This window comes from Triturus cristatus, chromosome 11, assembly GCF_964204655.1.
Source record: "Triturus cristatus chromosome 11, aTriCri1.1, whole genome shotgun sequence".
In the NCBI taxonomy this organism is placed as follows: Eukaryota; Metazoa; Chordata; class Amphibia; order Caudata; family Salamandridae; genus Triturus; species Triturus cristatus.
The window spans coordinates 445,014-472,323 of NC_140594.1; the positions used below are offsets into that span (position 1 = coordinate 445,014).

The 27,310-nt window shown below is 46.4% G+C and overlaps 1 protein-coding gene across 2 annotated transcripts in view; it reads left to right on the forward strand.

The window, feature by feature from the left end:
• The window catches only part of LOC146783138 (E3 ubiquitin-protein ligase TRIM11-like), a 411,795-nt gene that overhangs the window by 181,000 nt on the left and 203,485 nt on the right, over window positions 1–27,310 (forward strand). For both annotated transcript variants that reach the window (XM_085634002.1, XM_085634003.1), the window contains exon 2: window positions 19,566–19,661. In XM_085634002.1, coding sequence (XP_085490128.1) covers window positions 19,566–19,661 — 96 coding nt within the window. The remainder of the gene's footprint in view (window positions 1–19,565; window positions 19,662–27,310) is intronic.

The following is a 27,310-nucleotide window of genomic DNA, read 5'->3' on the forward strand; positions in this document are numbered from 1 at the left end:
AATAGGAGTAATAACTCTCATACGATTACATCCAATGTAGAGAACCCACCTATTCATACTGGCCAATACCCTAGTATAGGCAGACCCGTTACGATAGTCCCCAGTAATCCCGTTGACCCAGAGAGGGGAGTATAGGCTAGAGGGGTGACTGGTGGAAATAAAGCAATAATGAAAGGTAGAGAACTACAAGAACAGAAAGATCAGTTTTATAGTCCACTGTCATTTTTAAATCTACCCCCACAAGTGACTCCGTACACGGTAGTTCTGGCGAATGTCCCTCCTTTAACTAGCAATGCCTTTGAACACTGGTCGATCTTAAAGAATAAGTCCCTACAGTTTTTAACCAGGACTGGCCTCAAAGAGCCCCTTTTTCCTGATTTTAAAATGGCACGTAGAATTGGGTGGGTCGGTCCCTCAGCTAAATTATTTAGTGGAGATTGTGTTGTACTAACTTTTAAATCACCTCTAGTGCACACAATCCTAGAGAGGGGTAATAGTGGACCTCCCAATTCCAATGACATACACATAGTACCACTGGGTTATTTGTATCGCCCATCAAATCTGCCAATACAGCAGGGTTTTCTTCATGAGGGAGAAAACATTTTAAGACCCAGGTAGCCTAGATATCTTGCCCCAGTTTATAATCGCTTCGACCCTTTGAATTCCCTGGAAGATATTGATTGACTGGATTTCAGGTCTCGTGTATCACATAATTATATAACCTGTAGACCTGAACACAGGGGTAATTTTGGGTTGGTTCAAACAAGTAATGACGGTACTGTATGTGATAATCATCTCAGAAACGTTAGTGGATTGGCTCCAGGGACCTTGAACTTGATTACAGAGATGCAGGGTGACTGCTATGGTATTCCAAATGTCTCTCTTTCAACTAGCGATCTAAATGTATTCTTGGTTGATAACAGTAGACCTGAGGAACAAGGATCTCTGGGTTCACAGATCGTTGCTCAAATTAATTCACAGTGCACATTAACTGTTCCCCTACCACCCACACATGTAAATGATTACTTATCCGGGACAACAATTCACCCCTGTAACCGCCCTGCTGATCCCAAACTCTCTTTTTGCAATATAGCTTCATGGAACATTGCCGGGATTCGCTCTAAGTTAAACACCCAATTGTGGTGGGATTTTATTTTATACAATTTGAGGTCCTATGCATACAGGAGACATGTTCCAAGGAAACGATTCACCTGAATGGATATAGGACCTACCACACCCCAGCAGTTAATGCTCAGAGTGGCAGGGCTAAGGGAGATTTATGCACATATATATCTAGTGGTATGAATACAAAGACCATCACAATGCTTTCCAAAGATGAATATTACCACTTAGTTAGACTGGATCTTGATAAATCATCTTCTATAGTTCTGGTCAATTTTTACAATAATATTCCCCCTGGGAAAGTGGGTACTGTTGTAAGAAACATGCTACAAGAATTGAGATCAGTGGGTAAAACCAAGAGCAAAGATACAACACTTATACTGGTAGGGGATTTTAACTGTGCGCTATGTGAGAATGCAGGAGATAACTTGTGTGGAGGTTTAAGAGAAGATGGAGTATGTTCATCTCATTTTAGGTATACAGCTTTGGGGGAGCAGTTAAACAAACTTATTCTTAGTCTTGATTTGGGATTTGTTAATGATATATGTCCAATACCAGCCCCAATGCCATGGACATTTAACGGTAGGGGCCTTTGCTCCAACATACACTCTATTTTAGTATCAAATAATCACGCACAAAGTTTACATTCATTTCGTGTCTCAGAGAACTCGCTTAGCGATCACTTTCCCCTTTGTTTGACAATTACGCTACCCTTAAGTAAAACTACTGGATCTGACACTAATAACGACCGGTTGCTAGAAAATATGTCCATTGGTAGTACCAATGGGTACGCCCTTCGTTGGGCCATGGTAGATCAAGCTGGTGTGACTAAGGTAGTGGTGGACAAATGCAAATCACACAGAGACATGTCTGACCGAAAAAGTGCCCCCTGATAACATTTTAAACTCCTTTATGGCAATAACCACTGCGATAAGAGAGTCCCTCATAAGGCGTAAAAAGAGTAATAGCTCTCAGAACAGGTGGTTTGACTCCAGGTGTACTCAAGCTTACTTCCAGCTAAAAAAAGTACTTCATAAAACTCAGAGAAATACAATGGAAATAAAGTTAGCTAGAGGGGTATACAAACAAGGGATAAGGGACAGAAAAAATACATTGAAGAAGGAGGTTTGGGAGGCACTACGTGCGGCCTCAATAGCTAGAGATAATGCGGCATTTTGGAAGGTAATTAGGGCACCTTTTTTAACTAGCGAGATCGGTGCGTCAATCGAGATAGCCATAATGGAAGAACAGTGGATCGGGCATTTTGCCCAAGTGTATAAGGGCGAGGGAAGCTCTGAGGGCAAGGGTAGCCTTGACATGGTGGACATCCAAGTCAGTGGGGCACAGGGCTCAAATTATTTGTCAAACTATAAGGAATTAATGTTCACTTTAAAGGAAGTGGAGCGGGCCCTAAATGCAAGCCAACGCGGTAAGACGCCTGAACCAGACGGATATGTCTAAATTAATGGATATGTTTAAATTAAACATTTAAACATTTCTCTGTAGGGCCGCTACTGGTGCTTAACGCCAGCTGTAGCACTGATTTTCTACCCACTTGGGTGGAGTCTGCTATTGTGCCCATTTTTAAGAAGGGGGACAGGCATGATCCAGGTTGTTACAGACCAATTTCCCTGTTGGATGCTATAACAAAGGTAGTGGGCAGAATAGTCCTGAAACGCCTTCAGGACTGCGCAGATGAAAATTCTGTCCTGTCTGATCTTCAGTATGGCTTTCGGACTGTTGAGCAGGGCATAAACCTCTCTCTTTTGGTGGAGAAGTATACCAGAGCCAAAAAAGGGAATCTTTTTTTAGCATTTGTGGACCTCACAGCCGCATTTGACTGTGTGTGCCACACCAAACTATGGTCAATATTACAAGGCATGGGGGTTGATGTAAATATTATTAATTTTCTTAAACGATTTTATAGCGATGTCAAGGCTTGCGTCTGCTACGGACTGAGGGGCGAGCACTCGGTTGCTTTTCCGATTAGGAGGGGAGTTAGGCAGGGCAGTGTCCTGGCTCCGTTCCTTTTTAATTTGTATATAAACGGATTAGGGAGGCTCTCATTAAGGACAACCAGGACCTCCCTCAAGTAGCCGGCCACTCTATCCCAGCCCTTCTGTACACAGACGACACAGGGTGATGATGTCCCGTAAACAAGAGGGCCTACAGCGTGTTTTGGATAGTTTTCCCTTTTTATGAAAGACCTAGGTCTACGGGTAAACTCTTCCAAAACTTTTAATATGTGCTGTGGCACTGGCATAAAGAAATATAAAGACATGTATGTGGCAGGACAACAGATTGGGGTCACAAAGAATTTCTCATATTTGGGCATTCTCTTTGCACACAATGATACTTTGGCGCAAGCAACTGCAGCAAAAAAACTGGTACTTTTACGCACTATCTCTGCTCTTAGTGCCTTTGCAAAAATATTAAGCAAAAAATCCCCAGAGGAGCTTATTAAAATTTACAAGGCTAAGTGTGTTTCAGCTGCAGTGTATGGGAGCGGGGTTTGGGGGTTTGGGGATCTGCTACCAATTCAGAGAGTAGAGAATTCCTTCCTAAGATACATCGTATCGGTCCCGAGTAGTACCTCAGCATGTGTTTGTCATGCTGAGTTAGGCCTACCTTTTATCTCAGATCTAATTAGGCTCGACCCTGTCCTATTATGGCACAGGCTCTGGACAAAAGTAGAGGCCAAACTGAATAGAGGTATCACTACTGATATCTTGAAATTGGAAGGTGTAATGAAGATTCCATGGCTAAAATATGTTTATAATTTTTTTAAAGACCTCTGCCATTTAGACTATTTTATCAATCCTATCACAATCAGGGCAATAACAAGGAAGGAACTAAGGCATAAGGGCATTCTCCATCTGGATACTATTAGAATGTCATCTGAGATTTTAAAACCCACAGTCCTGCGCAATCAGATGGGTTTAACTACTTTTAATATTCAACCCTACCTAACCTTTGTACCTAGTGCCCATGACAGATTCTTATTAACTTGCTTTAGGTTGGGGGTCTTTCACAGACCAGTTACTTTTCCCACAAGGAATGACTGGTCTCAAAACCTCCAACTATGTCCCTGTGATAACACTTCCCCACCATCCACGTTACTTGTTACTATTTTCTGTAGATTTTACTCTGCACCCAGGAGCTCCCTCGTTGTACCTATCCTGAATCACTGTGGGACGCGCCTCTGGAGACCGGGAGATTCAAAACTTGATTTACTTACCTGCCGTGAGGGCAACGGCCATCGTGGGGGAGAAGATTTCATAGCGCAGTACTATCGCCGCCGTGAGGGGAACGGCCATCGAAACCACAATCCCCAGCATTCCAAGCCCCGGGCGCTTGCCGGTGACGGTATCTGGCAGCGCCTGGGACGCACAAAAGACCCCCAGGCGCCCCGCAGCGCGTGACGCGCCTCTGGAGACCGGGAGATTCAAAACTTGATTTACTTACCTGCCGTGAGGGCAACGGCCATCGTGGGGGAGAAGATTTCATAGCGCAGTACTATCGCCGCCGTGAGGGGAAAGGCCATCGAAACCACAATCCCCAGCATTCCAAGCCCCGGGCGCTTGCCGGTGACGGTATCTGGCAGCGCCTGGGACGCACAAAAGACCCCCAGGCGCCCCGCAGCGCGGGACGCGCGCGGGCGGCGCCCGGGTGAAGCCCGGGCCAAGGGCGGGCCCGTCCTTGCCCGTCAGGGGCCGGAAGAGGCCGGGCCGGGCCATCCCCTTAACAGCGTTAGTGGCTACCCTTGATGGCCTGATTATCTGCTCAAAGGTACTGTTGTTTTTGACATTTTCTTTGTTCCCTGGACTCTAGAGCCAAGGATCTGTAGACCAGGATCTACCCTATTGACAAGCTTAATAATGGGTAAAAATCAAAAGTCTACAGCACCCTGTCCCGTAACGAGGCAACAGGCGGCAACGGCATTACCCCTCCCCTCGCTTACGGCCATCGATAAGATGTTACAAAAAACCATTGGGGTAGTGGTAAATGCCATCGAAAATACACAGCGAAGGTTGTCTATCACTCCTGCGGCACCTTCGGCAGAGCAGGTCGGGGACTATTCAATAACTGTAACAAATCCCCCTGACGTAAGCTCATTCCTTACGTCTTCATTTGCTGACCTACCCTGTGCCCAGGTCCCAATGGATATTTTAGCTAGCCATACACCCCTAAGCTCGTCCCCACCTCCCCAAAACACAACTGCAAAAAAAAATCCGGGCCCCGAGGAAAGAAGAGGAGACCTGTTAAGAAGCCGAATAAAAATATATGTCTTAAGTGCGATTCTGTAATTACCACCACCGGCTCCTCCCCAGCAAATGTGATAGCTCCGCTCTGGGTTACTAGCTTAATAGCTGATTTTCCGATTCTCCTAGAACAGATCATTGGTAACCATATTAAACACCTGGCATCTAGGATTGATAGACTAGTTTCCACTCTCAATAATAAGGGCCTGGGAAAATTATTACCAACGATTCCATTTGGGAATTCTGTCCCCAGTGGAGTAGGCTCTAGTGCTCCCCAATCTGAGATTGCCACAGTCGCTGACAGTGTTACAGGGAATAAAGATCTACGATTGACCACCACTAGCAATGAGCCAGCTACGGAAACAGTTAGCCCTTCTGTAAGTGCATCTACAGTTGCTGATGGTTCCCATGTAGCTGTAATCCCGGTCTTGGCCTCTGTAATCCCAAAAGTTACTTCCAGCGTAGAAAGGACAGAATGTGAAAGATATAGTCTGGAAAGGGGGCCCCCTGTTGTTTCAGCTCCATCTAATTTAAACCCATGTTCTATAGGCACACCATCGGAGCTACAAACTATTAACCTCCCCCCAGAGTCTCTACCATACGTTGTAGTCTTAGCGGGGGTACCACTTTTAACCCAGGGGAAAAACAAAACTCATACTGAGTTAAAAAACAAGTGTGTACAGTGGCTAAATGTAAATAGACCTCTCCCCTCATACATCTCTGGGGAAATCCTGTCAGTAAGACGTATAGGCTGGATTGGGAAGGGTCCCAAAACTATAGCAGGGAACTGTGTGGTTATAAACTTTAGGGATACTTCTGCCGTAGAGTTCATCTGCGGCTTGTCCCCTTCCAGTTTAAACACCCAAATTCTCACCCTTCACCTGTCATACTTCTATTCTGTGCCTCTTTTGAGATCAGTTTATCTTAAAAGAGCTAAATATGACGAGGGCCGTAATGGCTGTCCTTCTGGAGTGCACCAGGGACAAGCAAGCTGGGTAGACGCAAACGCCTACAGTCCCCCCCCCGCCACCCTTCGTGCATAGAAATAGATTTAGTACACTGAACCAGGTCGATTGACGCCCACACGATAAGGAGCTACCCTTGAATAATAACAGTGAAATTTCTACTTTTTCAAACACACTGGAGGGAAGTACTAAACCCCTCGGTTCAGCAGTGGTCACACCCCCTGGTGGTTTGGGTAGGGTGGTAGGGAGGGTCTCGGGGGATGCGGGGGATGCGGGGTTTTCGCGAGGAGTTTCTGTCGCAGGGGGGGGGGGGGGGGGGGTAGCACTTCGTATAGAAGAAACGGAGAGGAAAGTCCATCTAGAGTTTCCTACCCATGTTAGTCCTCCCACCACGGCACCAGGAAACCAAAAAGTCACTGGTATTGCAGCCGATGACACCATAAAAATCCTTTCGTGGAATGTTGCTGGTTTAAAAAATAAACTATCTAATCCTGACTGGGGCACATGATATCTGCCTGATTCAGGAAACTTGGGCATTAGAGGAGAGTACTAGCCCAGGCTATGCAACATTTCATACCCTGGCAATATCTAGTGGTAGAGGCCGCCCATCCGGTGGCCTATCAATCTGGATAGGCACCCACTTGGGCGTCAAAGCTACCCAAATACCAACTAATTCCCCCGATGTCCAATGTGTGCTAGTGACACCATTGAACTTACCATAATTAATATTCACTCAAGGCCAGTTAGACAAGGGCAGGAGTCTGATACGAGTAAAGTATTAGATCTTTTTATCCAGACACTTGACCCCTCAGTTATACTAATAGTTGGTGGGGACTTTAATTTAAATTTGAGCCCCTGGTTAACCCTGATTGGGATGAACAGGACGATGAAGACTCTTTCTGGTGTATCCCGGAACCAAAGATCCCCCCTGTTAAGGCATGGACTCGGCTGGTCCTCCAAATAAAATCATTCTCGCTTGCTACGTCTTTGCGGGCGTGTAATGGGAGACTGGCCCCTGTTCGTCCTGGAAATCCCACATTTATTAGAGTGGCACAAACATCCACTATTGATTATATTATGTTGGAAGCAAAACATTGGGACAAGCTTCTAGAATTTAGAGTGTATCCGAGGCACGACAGTGACCACAATGCCCTCGTATTAACACTTAAACCTGGGAGCTTTGGGCTGACTAACTCTGAAGCCGGCTTTATTTCCAATAAGAACATGCCACTCATGGTCTCGAATAATCGTCGTAGGGTCAACTGGCCCCATTTTCAGAGTTCTTCGACCAAGATGGGTGAATTATACCAGCTTGCTATACCATGGTTAGCTGCGATGGCTGACCTGCCACCAAATGGTCATGCTGTAAAATCCATAGCCAGCTGGCCAGTGTGTTGGGGGATGTTCTCTGCCCATTATCTAGACCTAGACGAGGTGGGGCTAAGATACACCCCTGGTTCAATGGCACCTGCAGGAAAGCCAAGAAAGACCTCCTTATTGCAATTAAAGCCAAGGATAGCTTAAAAACTAGATTATCTCGCTCGCTCTATAAAAAGACCACTGAGGGAGCCAAGAGGGACTGGGAGGAAGCAAGGTGGGAAGAGTTGAGAAATGCGCTCCTGACAGGGGACGCAAAGCTGTTTTGGGCCATTGTTAGTTCAGGTTCTAAGGGGGGAGGGCAAGCTATTACCCCAAATATCGCGCCCCCAGTGTGGGAGGCTCATTTTGGGGCTCTATATACATGCTCGGAGCACGATGACCCATCCTGGCTGGGTTCAAGCCTAACCTCTGGATCTAGCCAGGAGGAAAATGCGATATTTGCCCGGCCCCCTGCCCCAGACCCCCGTCACGAGTATCGACTGACGGGGGCCTCGGCCGGAGGCCCCGGATTGTGTGTGCACCCGCCTGACCTCCCCGTGAGTATCTCCCTGAAAGAGGTAGAATCTGCTATAGCCAGATTGCTCCCTAACAAAGCTCCCGGCCTTGAGAAATTGCCGGGGGACTTGTTTCGAGCCCAGCCAAAAATATGGGCGCCTTACCTTGCCATCTTATTTAATGCGATTCTTAAGGGGTCTGACCCACCGGATACTTGGCTGGGGGCCGAGATTGTCCCTATTCACAAAAAAGGCTGCCCACTTATCCCCTCAAACTACAGGCCCATTAGTCTGCTCGACACAACACAAAAATTAATGGGCAGAATCATTCTGGACAGGATTCAAGCCTGGATGGAGGATCGGGAAATATTGTCCACTCTCCAGGCTGTATTCAGATCCGGTACCTCAACCTTGGACCACATTTTTCGGCTTCAGGTCCTTTACTGGAAAACTACAAAGGTTGAGGGTGGCAGCCTTTACTTGGTTTTTGTGGATCTGCGGGCCGCCTTCGATCTGGTCCCCAGGGAAAAACTGTGGGTGGTATTGGCAGATTTGGGCCTTCCGCCCTACCTGCTTAAGATCCTGTCCCGTTTGCACGATGGAAATTATGCTCAGGTCAGGTGTGGGAGACACGGGGCCCTCTCGGATCGCTTTCCTGTTGCCTGGGGCGTCCGGCAGGGGTGTGTCCTGGCCCCTACTCTCTTTACCTTGTTTATAAATGGTCTTGTCGATACCCTAAATGAAGTCAAGGATAGTGATGCCCCTTGGTTGTCGTCTGGCCGCGTACCTGCTTTGATGTTCGCGGACGACACTCTGTTGTTGTCCCGAACTTCTTTGGGTATTCAGCGTGTCCTGGATGGCTTCGTGAGCTTCTGCGCCTCGCGGGGCTTGGAGATCAATATGGATAAGACCAAGTTTATGATCTTCAACCCCCCGAGGCGCACGCGCCCGAACCCTCTTTTGAATGGTGTTCCATTGGAACGAGTTAAAACCTTTGTATACCTTGGGATTACACTGACGGAGGACTTTAGTTGGGGCCACCAGGTTGCTAAATCTGCCCTTAGACTGTCACAAATATCTGGCGGTATTGGCAAGCTCCAGAGAGCATCGATATCTAAACCGATAGCGCCCACCCTCGAGATCTACAGCCTGCAGGCTCGGTCTGCATCCTTGTATGGTGCTGAACTTTGGGGGCACATGAATGTATCAAGCCTTGTGAGGGTTGAACAGGCCTTTATGAGAAATTTGGTGGGATTACCGACCAGTACACCCCTTATCCCATTGCGAATGGACTTGGGTTTGGAGTCCATTGAGAACCTGGCAGACGAGCGCCCCTTGCTTTATTGGAGGAGGCTCTGGTCAGTGCCTGAGTTGGTATCCTTTAGAGCTGAATTCCGGGAGACCTGGGAACAGTTAAAAAGCAAAAACATTCCCTGGCTTTCCTACATCAAGGCCCTCTCTTTAAAAATAGGTATGCCTCAACTATGGGGGTCCCCTGAGCTGAGCTGCCCGAGGATATCCAGAGCTCAGTTGTTAAACATGGTGAGACAACATAATCTGCATGCTTTACAAAGCTCAACTTCATATGGTAGGCTTTCTATCGAGTTCCTCGCATTCAAACTAGAAAGGGGTTGGGAGACATTTTTGGATGAAATACAACCCCCTCTTGCGAGGAAATTATATGTTCAATTTAGGCATGGTTCTCTACCCATTAGATCATTCACCTCGAAATGGGCAAAAACTGAAAACGAAAATTGCCCATAATGTAATGATGTTAGAGAAGATGTCATCCATGTTTTATTTTTCTGTCCAGCATACAGTAACATACGCAAATGTTGGCTTATTCCTCTTTGTAGAAACTTGGGCTTTAGACAATGTGTACAGCCCGTGGAGAGTCCTCAAGTATGACACGTCTCCGCCCATTGTATTTGCTGTCTCTCGCTTTCTCTATGGCATGTGGTGTCGCAGACTAAGTCTTAAATCATCTTAATTCATCAAAACAGCCTTGATAACTCATGGTTTAATTCTTTTTTTAAAGAAATGTATCTATTTTTATTATTTTATAGGATGTGCTATGTATGTATGTATTTTATCTGCACTTTTATGGTCTTTGACCGAAATAAAGTTATCAAAGAGAGAGAGAGTTACTTTTTTCTGTAGATTTTACTCTGCACACAGGAGCTCCCTCGTTGTACCTATCCTGAATCACTGTGGGTTACGTCAATGCTGTCCTGCTTTATTGGCTCTTCAATATCTAGATAATGAGCATAGTGTTTTCAGTATAACAATCTTTCTGTAAAAGGTTTTGAGCTTAAGGAAACAAAGGTCTACTTAATTGTTTTTAAAAACGCACGGACCTCTTTTTTAAACCTATTGCATGAAGGCTTCTTAAATTGAATACCTTTTTTAACTTTATGTATTTAATCAATAATGTAATTCTTATCTGAACTATGTTTGTATGAATTGTAAGAATGTTTTTAAACTTTGAGCTTTTATGATTGTTTGTTTACTCAATCGAATAAAGGCTTCTTTGACTTGACTTGAATACATAATATCAAGTGAAGTGTGCCAAGCACGGCCTCGTTTTTCTGCATAGGTTACAATGATATGCAGGTACGAGTGATACATACACAAATGTATGTGTCTGTGTTTATACATAAATATATTTATATATATAACCACTTGTAGCATTCAGCTGCAAGATTCAAGAAAGTTTGTTGTTCAAAGCAATACAAGGATCTGTAAGGAGCATCCACGGTGTTTATTACAAAGCATGAGATGTTTCTCTAAATTATCTAGAAGTGTGGCAATGCCGTGGCTGCTGTCGAACTGTCTGCGAAAACAGAAATGCATTTTGGGATTTTGAAGTTAGTATTTTGCTGTGGGCACATACTGCGAACTTGCACTCTGGAAAGATATTGTCTGAATTACGGGGTTGTGTGTCCCCCGTTTATATCCCTGTCCACTGCGGGTGCAGCTAAGGAGAGGAGAAAACCTTTCCCCTAATGCAGGTGCCAGATGTGCTAGTCGTGTTTAGGGAAGTGATTGGAGTGAGTGATGGGAGTGTAGGCTTGGAGTGCATGCGCTGAGAGAAGTGAAAGAGAAAGTAATTCTGAGCAGACACCGGCCGTACTTGGTGGTCACCATCTCGGTTAGTGTTTTAAGATTATGCAAAGATAATCCTCTGAAGTGAGGAACCCAGTCAGTAAATAAAAATAGATGCGTGTGCCGCCGGGTTTATGTCAAACTTATACCTGACCTGAAGGATGAAGGCAAGGAGCAGTAAAATAATGGGGTTTGGGAGCACACTGCCTCACAGTCCCAGCACAGTTCGCCCCTGTGCATCCTGGTAAATGCAGTACACAGTTCAAACTTACTTCAAAATTAGCTGGAGTTTTTCACCAAAGTTGGTGCAGACTTTGCTGTATATCTCTAGACACGTGTTTGTGGGTTGAGCCCGTCATCAGTAGAGACCAGCAGTATTAGAGAGCAAGGAAAAATCATCTGGGGTTTCTGGAAATGCTGCCAAGTTTCTCTCAGGTCACAGCACCACTCACAGGCACACAGGTGCATCTCCAAAGCTCATCAGCTTGCTGGCTCAAGGGAGCCTTATAAACAAAATGGGGGTTGGGAGCACACTGCCTCACAGTCCCAGCACAGTTCGCCCTTTTGCATCCTGATAAATGCAGTACACAGTTCAAGGAGCAGGAAAACATGGTGGGCTATTGCCCTGTAGTACCTGGGGCGCGCTCAGCATCAGCTGACACGGTGTTGGGGGCGCTGGTAAGGTTCAGGAATGATAAGTGAATATTGCCAGAGTCTGAGTTCTGAATGCACATTAAAGAACACTTGTGCAGGTGATTTGTGCCAAACTGCATAAAACAGCCTTGTTTATATAATGACATGTCTTCAGTACCCTGGATGGGGGGTGGAGGGAGACCATCAAATGCTATAACAGTGTGATGGCCAAACTAAGGGCCTCATTTATGAAAAGTGACACATCGCTGCGAGATAACAGTGATGCGTCACTTTTCATTGCGCCCTCCTTGCGACACCAATGATGCGTCATATTTACAGTATGACGCATCATGTCGCAAGCAGTTACAGATACGTCAGTATTTCTGACGAATCTGTAGTGGCAAAAATGATGCATTGCTGGAGTGTGTTACAAAAGTGACGCAACTCCAGCAATGGGTCATTACAGATGGGCAAGTCCCATGAGAAATGTGCCTGCGTCAGTCTTATGCCTGCCATTAGGCAGGCGTAAGATTTTGATGCATTTGCATCCTAGAAGTGGTGCAGTGAATTCATATAGATTTCACTGCGTCACTTCTACGACCCTGTCTTGCGTCGGAACGCCCCCCCTGCATACATTATACCTGGCGCAGGTATAATGTGGCGCTGGGATTTACAAAGTGACGCATCTACCTAGATGCGTCACTTTGTAAATATGGTGCTACAAGGGTCATTTTTTACGCCGCTGGTGCGTCACAAAAAGTGACACACTGGCGGCGCAAAAGTGACGCAAGGGCTCAGAAATAAGCCCCTAAATATTCTCTTAGTGAAATCGCCTGGGAGGGAGCTAAGGAAACAAAGGAGGGGCATTTAACCCCTTTGCTGTTGCGGACATTCCGCTGCAGCGCTGGGGGGGGCAGGGGGGCAGCGCGGTGGGCCTGTGCTCATGACGGAGCGGCTCCGTCATGAGCCACAGTTGAGCTGTGCTCATGACGGAACGGTTCCGTCATGACTCCGCCCATTTGCGTTGTCCCCCCGCACAGGCGGGGAAACAGCGCCGCGCAGGCGGAGCGGCCGCCAACAGGAGTGTCATGACGGAACCGTTCCGTCATGAGCACACGGCAACCGTGGCTCATGACGGAACGGTTCCGTCATGAGCGGGGAAGGGGTTAAACAAATGCACCAATAACAAGCAGGCATTTTTAAATGATGCCACGGATAACAACCATTGGCAATATGCGGGTTTGCCAAACCCCACAGAAGAGATACAACAGGTCGTAGCTCTACCTGAAATTGTCTTTGTCAGTGCTTGTTCAAGCTTTCTTTTGATTGTATTGTGTTGGCAGACACAAGACAGCTTGAGCGTTTGCCTGTTGTTGTGTGCACCCTGTCCTGAAGGGTTAACATATACATCAATATTGTTCGAAATCAGGAAGAGGAGTTATAAATACAAAGTTGTTTCACACAGAAGTCCTTAAGCAGGGCCCGATTCACAGAACTAACTTAAGACAAAATCCTAAACTTTTTACCATTTCTGTATTCACAGAAGTTAGGAGTCCTAACTTTAGGACTCCTAAATGCCTTCTGTGAATACCGAAAGTCTTAAAGTTAGGATTCTTCTCAGCTTAGGAGTAGTAAAGTTAGGACTCCTAACTTTAGGACTCCTAAATGCCTTCTGTGAATACCGAAAGTCTTAAAGTTAGGATTTTTCTCAGTTTAGGAGTAGTAAAGTTAGGACTCCTAACATTAGGACTCCTAAATGCCTTCTGTGAATACCGAAAGTCTTAAAGTTAGGATCTTTCTCAGTTTAGGATTAGTAAAGTTAGGACTTCTAACTTTAGGACTTCTAAATGCCTTCTGTGAATACCGAAAGTTTTAAAGTAAGGATTTTACTCAGTTTAGGAGTAGGAAAGTTAGGAGTCCTAACTTCTGTGAATACCGAAATGAGTAAGTGCCTTCTGTGAATACCAAAATGAGTAAGTGCCTTCTGTGAATACCAAAATGGTAGTAAGTTTAGGATTTTATCTTAAGTTAGTTCTGTGAATCGGGCCCGATGTCACTGCCGTCCTGTCACAGACCCTGTACGAGGCTAATGGCTGTACTCTGTTACAAACACTGTCAGTTGCTGCCTGTCTGTAGGGGGACTGATATATGTTCTTGCTGATTATGACTGCATCTCCCCTGACACAGGCTCTATATGGAGCTGTGCATGTTCCCTCTTTCACACCCTGTAAGAACTGCAGCTTGCCTATCACAGACCCTGTAAGGGCTCCACTCTGCCTATCACACACCCTGTAAGGACTGCAGCCTGTCTGTCACACACCCTGTAACGACTGCAGCCTGTCTATCACACACCCAGTAAGGACTGCAGTCTGCCTATCACACACCCTGTAAGGAATGCATCCTGCCTATCACACACCCTGTAAGGAATGTAGCCTGCCTATCACAGACCCTGTAAGGACTGCAACCTGCCTATCACAGACAATGTAAGGACTGCAGCATGCCTATTACACACCCTGTAAGGACTGCAATCTGCCCATCACACACCCTGTAAGGCCTGCAATCTGCCTATCACACACCCTGTTAGGACTGCAGTCTGCCTATATCTCACCCTGTAAGGACTGCAGTCTGCCTATCACACACCCTGTAAGGACTGCATTCTGCCTATCACACACCCTGTAACAACTGCAGCCTGTCTACCACACACCCTGTAAGGACTGCAGTCTGCCTACCACACACCCTGTAAGGACTGCATTCTGCATTTCACACACCCTGTAACAACTGCAGCCTGTCTATCACACACCCTGTAAGGACTGCAGTCTGTCTATCACACACCCTGTAAGGAATGCAGCCTGCCTATCACACACCCTGTAAGGACTGCAGTCTGCCTATCACACACCATGTAAGGAATGCAGCCTGCCTATCACAGACCCTGTAAAGACTGCAACCTGCCTATCACAGACCCTGTAAGGACTGCAGTCTGCCCATCACACAGCCTGCAAGGACTGCAATCTGCCTATCACACACCCTGTAAAGGCTGCAGCCTGCCTATCACTCACCCTGTAAGGAATGCAATCTGCCCATCACACACCCTGTTAGGACTGCAGTCTGCCTATATCACACCCTGTAAGGACTGCAGCCTGTCTATCACACACCCTGTAAGGACTGCAGTCTGCCTATCACACACCATGTAAGGACTGCAGTCTGCCTATCAAACACCCTGTAAGGAATGCAGTCTGCCTATCACAGACCCTGTAAGGAATGCAGTCTGCCTATCACAGACCCTGTAAGGACTACAGTCTGCCTGTCACACACCCTGTAAAGGCTGCAGCCTGTCTATCATGCACCCTGTAAGGACTGCAGTCTGCCCATCACACACCCTGTAAGGACTGCAATCTGCCTATCACACACCCTGTTAGGACTGCAGTCTGCCTATATCACACCCTGTAAGGACTGCAGCCTGGGTATCACACACCCTCTAAGGACTGCAGCCTGTCTATCACGCACCCTGTAAGGAATGCGGTCTGCCCATCACACACCCTGTAAGGACTGAAATCTGCCTATCACACACCCTGTAATGAATGCAGCCTGCATATCAAACACCCTGTAAGGGCCGCAGTTTGCCCATCACATACCCTGTAAGGACTGCAGCCTGCCTATCACACACCCTTAAGGGATGCAGCCTGCCTACCGCAGACACTGTAAGGGCTGCACCCTGCCTATCGCAGACCCTGTAAGTGCTGCAGCCTGCCTATCACAGACCCAGTAAGGACTGCAGCCTGCCTATCACAGACCCTGTAAAGACTGCAACCTGCCTATCACAGACCCTGTAAGGACTGCAGTCTGCCCATCACACAGCCTGCAAGGACTGCAATCTGCCTATCACACACCCTGTAAAGGCTGCAGCCTGCCTATCACTCACCCTGTAAGGAATGCAATCTGCCCATCACACACCCTGTTAGGACTGCAGTCTGCCTATATCACACCCTGTAAGGACTGCAGCCTGTCTATCACACACCCTGTAAGGACTGCAGTCTGCCTATCACACACCATGTAAGGACTGCAGTCTGCCTATCAAACACCCTGTAAGGAATGCAGTCTGCCTATCACAGACCCTGTAAGGAATGCAGTCTGCCTATCACAGACCCTGTAAGGACTACAGTCTGCCTGTCACACACCCTGTAAAGGCTGCAGCCTGTCTATCACGCACCCTGTAAGGACTGCAGTCTGCCCATCACACACCCTGTAAGGACTGCAATCTGCCTATCACACACCCTGTTAGGACTGCAGTCTGCCTATATCACACCCTGTAAGGACTGCAGCCTGGGTATCACACACCCTCTAAGGACTGCAGCCTGTCTATCACGCACCCTGTAAGGAATGCAGTCTGCCCATCACACACCCTGTAAGGACTGAAATCTGCCTATCACACAACCTGTAATGAATGCAGCCTGCATATCAAACACCCTGTAAGGGCTGCAGTTTGCCCATCACATACCCTGTAAGGACTGCAGCCTGCCTATCACACACCCTTAAGGGATGCAGCCTGCCTACCGCAGACACTGTAAGGGCTGCACCCTGCCTATCGCAGACCCTGTAAGGGCTGCAGCCTGCCTATCACAGACCCAGTAAGGACTGCAGCCTGCCTAACACACACCCTGTAACGACTGCAGCCTGTCTATCACACACCCAGTAAGGACTGCAGTCTGCCTATCACACACCCTGTAAGGAATGCAGCCTGCCTATCACACACCCTGTAAGGAATGCAGCCTGCCTATCACACACCCTGTAAGGAATGCAGCCTGCCTATCACACACCCTGTAAGGACTGCAGCCTGGGTATCACACACCCTCTAAGGACTGCAGCCTGTCTATCACGCACCCTGTACGGAATGCAGTCTGCCCATCACACACCCTGTAAGGACTGAAATCTGCCTATCACACACCCTGTAATGAATGCAGCCTGCATATCAAACACCCTGTAAGGGCTGCAGTTTGCCCATCACATACCCTGTAAGGACTGCAGCCTGCCTATCACACACCCTTAAGGGATGCAGCCTGCCTACCGCAGACACAGTAAGGGCTGCACCCTGCCTATCGCAGACCCTGTAAGGGCTGCAGCCTGCCTATCACACACCCTGTTAGGACTGCAGTCTGCCTATATCACACCCTGTAAGGACTGCAGCCTGGGTATCACCCACCCTCTAAGGACTGCAGCCTGTCTATCACGCACCCTGTAAGGAATGCAGTCTGCCCATCACACACCCTGTAAGGACTGAAATCTGCCTATCACACACCCTGTAATGAATGCAGCCTGCATATCAAACACCCTGTAAGGGCTGCAGTTTGCCCATCACATACCCTGTAAGGACTGCAGCCTGCCTATCACACACCCTTAAGGGATGCAGCCTGCCTACCGCAGACACTGTAAGGGCTGCACCCTGCCTATCGCAGACCCTGTAAGGGCTGCAGCCTGCCTATCACAGACCCAGTAAGGACTGCAGCCTGCCTAACACACACCCTGTAATGACTGCAGCCTGTCTATCACACACCCTGTAAGGACTGCAGTCTGCCTATCACACACCCTGTAAGGAATGCAGCCTGCCTAACACACCCTGTAAGGAATGCAGCCTGCCTATCACACACCCTGTAAAGGCTGCAGCCTGCCTATCACACACCCTGTAAGGACTGCAGTCTGCCCATCACACACCCTGTAAGGACTGCAATCTGCCTATCATACACCCTTTAATTACTGCAGTTTGCTCATCACATACCCTGTAAGGACTGCAGCCTGCCTATCTCACAACATCCTGTAAGGGCTGCACCCTGCCTATCGCAGACCCTGTAAGGGCTGCAGCCTGCCTATCACAGACCCAGTAAGGACTGCAGCCTGCCTAACACAGAACTTGTAAGGACTGCAGCCTGCTTACATAGACCCTGTAAGGACTCTAGCTGGCCTATCACAGACCCTGTAAGAGCTGCAGCCTTCCTATCACAGACCCTGTAAGGGCTGCAGCCTGCCTATCACAGACCCTGTAAGGGATACAGCCTGCCTGTCACAGACCCTGTAAGGACTGCAGCCTGCCTATCACAGACATGTTTAAACACTGATCCCTACTCGCAGGCTACCTAGGCCCCTGCATATGATTTAGTAGTAGGTGGGACTGCTCTGTAGAGCAAAATTTTAATGACATTGGGATGAAAACGGCTCAGAGGTGCTGCAGCGTCTAGGACCAGAGGGATAATTAGTCTGTGGGCGGCAGTCTGGCATGGCACGTTCAGGATGAGACTGTTGTGGTATTTTAATATTTATGAGAGTGTCCTGGAACCCACAATGTGGAAAAGTGTATCTTGTTCACATGACCTGGAATCATGTAGTCTGGTACTTACAATGTGTACATGTCTGGCTGGAACTTACAATCTGCACATATGTGGCTGGAACCTACAATCTGCACATGTGAGGCTGGAATCTACAATCTGCACATGTGAGGCTGGAACTTGAAATCCGTACATGTGTGGTTGATACACATGATCTAGAAACGTGTGGTCTGTTACTAACAATCTGTACGTGTGGCTGGATCTTACAATCTGCACATGTGTGGCTAGTACACTTAGGGGCATATGCATCAACATTAGCATTTGCGATTCCTTATTAGCGAAAAATAAGGATTCGCTAATAAGGAATAGCAAAAGGCTATGCATGTAGGAATCGCTATTCAAATAGCGATTCCTTAATATTCCTTATTACCGAATCGGTAATACCGAATCGGTAATAAGGAATACCTACCCATTCATTCCTATGGGCTTGGAGGCCCATAGGAATGAATGTAAAGCCAGTCTGTATTAGCGATTCGGTATTACCAAATCGCTAATAGCGGGAGCACTTTCAAGGGTGCCAGGGTGTCAAAAGGACACCCTGTTGCACCCCTGGAAATGATATGTGCACATATGTTGCACACACACATGCTCTAAGGGCATGTGTGTGCGCAACATGAAACTTTGAAAAATGCACAAAAGTGCATTTTTCAAAGTTTTTGCAAATTACCATGCAGTTCATCTTCATGGTAATTTGCTCCCCCTATTAGCGAAATCGCTAATTTTTTAACTTTGATGCATTGCATTTAAGGAATCTCACTTTGGGATTCCTTAAATGCAATCGCTATTTAAGGAATCGGTATTTAAGGAATCCCTATTTAAAGAATCGCTATTTAAGGATTCCTTAAATAGCGATTTCTGCTTTTGGGTTGATGCATTGGGATTGGGTATTTTTTCCTTAATACCGGGAGCTATTACCGAATCGGTATTTTACCGACTGGATTTTGGGTTGATGCATGAGGCTGTTAATCGGGAAACATGTCGCCTGATATTTACAATCTGTTCATATGTTCCAGATACTAACATTTCATATGTGTGACTGATATTTGTAATCTGGATATTTGTGGCTAAATCATGTAATCAAGATACATGTGACTGCTACTTGAATGTGAACATGTGTGGTTGGTACTTCCAGTCTACATATGTGTGGATGATCATGTATTGATTATTATTGTCTGAACAACTTCACTTTACAGATCTATGTTTCTCACCTGTGTACTTTGCTCTCTGCAGGTGAAGCTCCAGGACTGGCTGTATCCTCTGAGGGAAGAGATGGAATACATTCTTATGTCTAAACGCAAGGAAGAGGAACCATATAACACCATGAGGGTGAGTGGTAGTCACGAGTCCTGCATATTTGAACTCCTGTCATTGTGTATGTTTAGGTCTCTGCATGTGACGGTCTAGGTTAGAGATGCAGAGAAGCCAATGGTTCACCCTCCAGGCTGGGTCTTGCTTCCATCAGGTAACTATACTGGCTTCAGAATCATTGTCGTGAGGACCCAGGCACCCAGATCATTCCAGGGATCTTCATGAGAGAAGTAAAAGCCAGAATTACCCTTCCAGCCTCTAGGTAGCAGTCACCAACTTTCACAGTCTATTTCAAAGTATGTATGTACAGATCTTAGCCATCTGGCTCTGAGTGTGTTCTTATGTGTGTGTCTGTGCCTGTGCCTGTGCATTTATGTTCAAGTGTCTGCTGGTGTGTTTGTGTGTACATTATTCCAGTCATCTGTGAGACTTCATTTGTCTGTCTATGTAGGTTTTCAATCACCTCTCTGTAAGTGTGCACTTCCGTGTGTGTGTGTGTGTGTGTTTGTGTGCACCAATCTATTTGTAGGTTTGTTTACGCGCATGTGTGGAAGGATTTGTGAGTATGTGTGCATGAAGTCTCTCTGTGAGTGTGTTCATCTGTGAGTTTGTACATGCATCTGTGCATGATTATGCCCATGCATTTTTCTGAGTGGAATTCAGCTACGATATTGAGGTGAATTTAGTATCAAATTGGTATCAGCACTGGAATATGCTAGAACTAAAGTTAGAACAGTAAATTAAATGAGTTCCACATTGTGTAATGTCGGTATTAGTAAATGGAGCCTTATTGGTGTTGAAATTTGTATTTGTTTACTTTTTAGGGTCATGATTATGACCTGAAGCTTAGTGATGGAGCAGTAGTGTTCTCTGTAAGATGTGGAGTTTGCCTCCTTGGGAATTAGATGTATGTCACCAACCCATCCCAGTCTGTAAAAATGAAAGTTATTGATGGGTTTCGAAGAACTATTGGACAGCCAAGCTCCCCTGTCAGTGATTATTTCCTGTTCTTGATGGCTCTGGAAGACCTGTCGGACCAGCTGTGATCCACTGCCGGTCATTTACTATTACTGGTGGGTTTGGAAGAACGGAAAAGTTAAAGATATTGATGGGTCTCGAGGAACAATTGAATAGCTCAGATCCACCGTCAGTCATTATTTCCAGCTCTTTATGGGTCTTGTGGAACCATTGGACCAGTTGAGATCCACCAACATTGAATATTTTCAGTTCTTTATGGATTTGGAAAAACTTTTCGACCTGTTGAAATCCACTGTAATTGATTATTTCCGGTTCTTGATGGGTCTGGAAGAACTTTTGGATCAGCAAAGGGGCTTGGTGGTGGTGTGGGTGCTCTGTTGTGACTTCGACCTGAACTCCTAGTTTCAGTCCCTCACACCGCCATGGAGTACCCCTACGTATTCCCCTTTCAGCCAGGATCCCTCCAGTGGAGGATGATCACATTTTACAGGTGGATGACTTGTGTCCTTCCCCCGTCCAGGAGTTTGAGAGGGACATAACTGCCATGTACGATCCTTGGTCATGCCTCGCTCTTCACACCTTTATGAACAGAACAGAGCATTCTAGATTCAGTCCAAGGCAGAACTGTGAGTCAGTGAAGAGATCTTAGCGTTGACTTAACGTGTTCCTACAGTTTAGTTTCAAACTCAGATTCACTGCAAAGATCTGTATTATTTTGGAAATATCTAATTGTTTTATTAGAAAGGTATGTTTCTATTTTGTCACATCAATCCAAATGTGGCCTGCCCCCCCTTATCACATAGATTTAGTGCAAGTTGTACCTGTAATAATCTCATAACTCATGAGTGAAGTGATCTATTTTACACCTACATTAAACTGCTATTAAGAGCACAGGGCAGACCGAGACATCACAGCCCAGAAGTGTGAAGGTGTTACTAAACCTGGTGCTGATGGTGAAGTCTTGGGCCGGGAGAAAGTGATGTTGTTTCTGGCGGCTACAGTTTACATCAGACTACAGTTCACACTTGGACAAAGCTCACATTACACTTTACTCTAGTATGCTATGTACACCAACTCATCACACTACAGTTTATACATGTGTAGAGCTCACACTACACTTTACTCCAGGATGCTATGTACACCAACTCATCACACTACAGTTTATACATGTGTAAAGCTCAAACTACACTTTACTCCAGGATGATATGTACACCAACTCATCACACTACAGTTTATACATGTGTAGAGCTCACACTACACTTTACTCCAGGATGCTATGTACACCAATTCATCACATTGCAGTTCATACATGAGTAGAGCTCACACTACACACTACACCAGGATGTAGTACAATATAGTTATCTGTTAGATCTGGTTCTTTCTGCAGGGTCACCATCAAACTTTTGCCTTCCCTTCCCTGTTTTTCTGACTTCATTCTTGCTGGATTTAGGATTCTGGGCACTTTACCCCTGCTAACCAGAGATAACGTGGATTTGCTCTGTACTCTAAACATGATAACATTGGCTGATCCACAATTGGCATATTTAATTTACTTGTATGTCCCAAGTTAAGAGCACTATGTGTACCCTGGGCCTGAAAAATAAATGCTACTAGTGTGCCGGCAGATTGTGCCACACACTTCAGTACCCCTTAAACATGGCTCAGGCCTGCCATTGCAAAGCCTCTGTGCAGTTTTAAGCTGCCATTTTTGTCATGGAAAGTTAAACTACTTAACTAGTCACTGCCTGAGCACACACTAGTGAGATTGAAATTTCATTACGAATTATATCACATCACAATTCCAGAATAGGAGATCCTGATCTTTTATTATCTTCTGTTGGGTGTCCAGCTAAAACGTGTTTCGTCGTCCAGGGCAATAACACACGACTTCCTCAGGGCTGGAAAATAATTACAAAGACCCAGTTGTTGTGTGTGGGAAACAATAAACACTCTACATGTCCAGTGTGGTGGAACCCAAACCACACTCCCAATCTATTACACCAAAATTAAGTTCAACGAATAATTGTGCCTATTTACACGCAAATTGGTGATGCTTTGTGCATGTATATCGTACAAATTCAATATAGTGCGGTGGGACGCGGTGCACTTGACCATATCACTCAATCTGTAAGTTCGTGTGTAAGACTCGTAGACTCACAGTAGAAGGTGGTGGGGGATAAGTGCACTTAACCTTAACTTTCGCTGTCTGGGTGAATGACCAAATAAAGTCTGATCCCTGACCAACATAGAAATTGTCATACCTGTCTAAGTAATAAAGACCACTTTAAACCTGAAAAATGAGTAAGGCAAAACAACATCTGAGTGAGGTACCCGCCTGGGAATTGTAAACATTTCCATTGTATGAGATAGCCCAAGACAAATATCCTAGCTCTAAACTAGGTACTGGGTATATCAATTGGTCCACTACCACCCAATTTTGTGTTCATTGTCTAAAGATAATCTGGTCCAGGAAGCAGCCCAAGAAAGTGAAGTGGACTGACACCTGTCACAAACCTTTTGACGCTCTGAAGACTGCCATGTGTACAACACCTGAGCTTCAAGCACCCAACTTCTTAAACAATTAATTGTTCAAACAGACGCTTCAGAGCATGGGGTGGGGCTGTTCTATCACAACTGAATGAGGAGGGCCTAGACCAAACTGTAGCCTTTATCAGTAGGAGGTTACTACCACGAGAACAGAGGTGGAGTGCAATTGAGCGTGAGGCATTTGCTGTGGTCTGGGGGCTGAGGAAGTTGAGTTCATACTTGTTTGGGACTCACTTCCTGGTTCATACCTACCACAGGCCCCTGAGATGGCTGATGCAGATGAGGGGTGAGAATCCAAAGTTGTTGAGGTGGTCCATTTTCCTACAGGGGATGGACTTCACGGTGGAACACAGCCCTGGTACAGAACACGTGAATGCTTATGGTCTTTCCAGATTTTTCCGCCTTAGTGAAGAGAACTCCCAAGGGGAAGGGTAGTTCTGCCCACATTTTAGCTGGATTGGACACGTGTTAGACCTGGTACCATTGGCATGAGTCTCCCTTCTATTTTTCACTGATTGCCTCCTTTGTTTTTGACATGTTTTGCTGGTTTAGATGCTTGGGCACTGTGCCACTGCTATTCAGTGCCACAGTGCAAGTGCTCCCTATGTTAAATTGATGTACTGAATTAGTGACTTCATGATTGGCTTATTTTATTTACTTGTCAGACCCTAGTATAGTGCATCATGTGTCCCAGGCCCTGTAAATGAAATTATGCTGGTGGGCTTGCAGCACTGGTGTGCCACCCACAGAAGCACTTGTAAAATGTGTCTCAGGCCTGCCGTTGCAGAGCCTGTGTGCAGTATAGTACTGCCATGCTGACTTGGTAAGTTCACCCACTTACCAGTCCCTAAACCTTCCCTTTTCTACATATCAGACACCCAGGTGTATGACATGCCCTGATGTGTGTGGCATGTCCTGATAGTGAATTACAGCCAATTTAGTTTATTCGCTATTGCAAGGCTACCAGTCCCTATAGGCCAGAATGGGCAGTCTGATTATAACACCTTATATTCATAGCTATCACAAGGAACATGGTAGAAAAACACATTTAGTATGCCTGAACTCAGAATGATAAATACATCTTTCAGTGAAATTGGTTTTAATATTCTGTGTTTGAAAATATCACTTTTAAAAAGTAGGGTTTTTCTTGCCTAACCATCCAGGCTGCCCCTGGTAGGTTGTGAATTGCATGTCTGGTTTGTGAGTGACTGGGGCTGGGGGGCTCCAGGAGACAGGATGAGTCAGCACAAGGCTGAATAGACCTATCTGCATGAGGAGTGGTGGGAGGAGTAGCACCTGGGCCTGAATAGGGCTGTGCCTGCCTTCCACAATACTGGTTCCACCTCTTGGGGTGCGTCTGATGGCCCTCGCCCAGACTGACAAGGGAAGAAGCTGTGCACTGGCAGAATGCACCCAAAACTGGTTTGGACTAGGTACAGACACTCTCTGCCTTCAGCTACAAAGGATTTGTGTGTATAAAAAGGGGGACCCAGACCCTAAGACTTTAGATCACTTCTGGGAACAAGCTGGACCTTTGCCAAGGAGAAGAACCAGAGAATCTGAAGGATTTGTACTGCCCCTGTGCCAGAGTGCTATTTTCTGGGTTTGGCCTGCAGTGGTTCTTGATTGTCATGAAAAGGGGAAAGACTTTTATTGAAACTTTAATCATCTTGAAGAAGAATCTCCAAGGGCTTGAACTGTGCTTGCCTCCTGCTGTAGTCTGGGGGATACAAGACTTCACCACCAGCTCCCCCTGAATTCCCTTGCTGGGGATTCAGTCTGCAGAAGCCTGCGTGTCGCTGGGAGCTGGAAGGCCGACACAACGAGAAGAAGCGTGTCGCCGCCGATGCAGTTGCCGTCATCTCACCGGAGAAGCGTGTCACCACCGCAGAGGCCGCCGTCGCATCACCGAAGAAGCGTATCTCTGTCGCAGTTCCTGGTCGACGCATCACCGGGGAAGCGTGTCGCCACCGCAAGGGTTGTCGTTGCATCACCGGAGAAGCGTGTCTCCGCCGCATCTGCTGATCGCCGCATCACCGGAGGAGCATGCCGCAACCGCAAGGGTCACCATCGCATCACCGGACAAGCGTATCTCAGGGCCTGTTGCGGCTCCAAAGTTACAGAGTCCGCCACACGGCCATCGGACATGCACGCATCGTCTTCACATCGTTGATTCGCATCAAGGGAGCCATCTTATTGGTTCAAACCGGACCGTCGCAATGCATCGAGGTGCCATCTTGTCGCATTGTAACCGACGCAGTAAGAGAACGACGCATCACCTCCTCTCCGGTAAGGGACAGACACATTGCCTACTTTGTGCAAGCACTGAGGAACAAACCCATCGCCTCCCCCAAAGCAAGAAACCGACGCTTTGCCTCCCTGTGACACTTTTTGTTTGTTTGGCGATACGCATTTAAGGTACTTTTGTAAGAAATGTGTCGCATTTACCATAAACTTGAACTAAGCTAATTCTACCATCTTTAAAACCTACTTGTGATTACAGTATTGTGGATTTTTTTTGTGAAGTCTATATAAAGAATACTTATTTTTCTAAAACCTGTGTGGTGTCCATCTGTAGTGTTTTTCACTGTATTGCTGTATGTGTTCACAAATGCTTTACACACTACCTCTGAGATAAGCCTGCCTGCTCAAGCCAAGCTACCAAGGGGGTAAGCAGGGGTTATTTAGGAGTGTAGCCCCCTTACCCTGACTAGAAGCAAGGGTTCCTACTTGGTTAAAGGTACCTACCTCTGCCAACTAGAGACCCCCAGTTCTAACAATACAAACAAATAATACAAATGCATCTGTATTTGTAAAACAATAAACTCTTTGGAGTTTTTGTGTTCTTCTATATTCCTGAACGATTGCCTAGCCAACACGTGTTTCATCTGGGGATGTACCCTGAGACTTCATCAGGGCTTATGGCAATGAGAATGAGATCATGGATCTCTCTCCCTGTTGTACTTCCGTCCTGGCTGGTTTAAGGGAAAGTATTTATGTATCGGTGTGCTCCGGAGTAAGGACCACAGGAGATTGAATGGAGATGCTTCACTCTAAACCGGTTATAACTCACCTCCTGGTTCCAGTTTAGAAGTTAGTGTGCGGACACAGGTACTGAGGAAATTCGATTTTCGATCTCGATCGTATGCAGCCGCCATTTTGTGTTCTGCCGCCATTTTGTGTTGTCTTTTCTGTTTTTTCCTGCAGTAACGTGTCAAATAGCCTTCTGCCTCTGTTTACGAAACTCATGTCAGGGACTGGCCGAGTCCACTAATCCTCGTCTGGTTTGACTAATCCCTGTCTCAACTATCTGTTGGTTCACACTATTCTCTCCTGACTTTATCTTATCTTCTGGCCTTCGCTGTTCTCTGCTCGTATTCTCGCATTTCACAACTGTCCTCCAAAGCATACAAATGTGTCCTGCCACCTGCAAGTCAGCTGCAAGCAATATAATTGATTAACCTGTGGGAAGGGATGACAAACACAGTTGGAGGAGATGCTTATTTGGGTTACTCGATATCTTGTTTTCAAACTCTTTTCATTGGTTATATCTTGTTTTCGAACTTTTCTCATTGGTTCATCATGTATGCATTGGGAGTGTTCTTTGTAAATCCGTATGCCATCTATGTACTATATAAGATTGTGCACCACAGAGTGAAGTGGCAGTCTCCTGAGAACATACAGTGTGTACTTCTGGGACAACTGTGCTAGCTTCAGCTAATAAATCTGATCTTATACGCCTAACAGAGTGTCCCGTGTCTCTGTTCAACAAGGCAGGTGAACTCAGGAGATTTAGGCGTACCCTGCGCCGCCAGGCCCATAAGGTTCTGGTTCTTCAACTGGCGCCCAACGTGGAGCGGCTTCAGAGGTAGCGGTTCTGCCCGAGGGTCGTGAGGAGCCTCGCAAGAAAATTCTGGAGAAATCACGAACCACGTCAAGCGACCCCTGTATGTCGAAGTGGTCCAAAGGTCTTTTGCAGCGTGGTTTCTCCTTCCTGACGGCTGCTGACGACTGCTGCCCTGACTGCCGCCCTGCCTTGGCCCTCTGTTGGTGATGTATGGTAAGGCGAGACGTTAGACGGGCCTCTGTTAGCATAAGAAGACACTTAGTTAAGTATTGGTGGGTAGCTCCCACTATTTTGT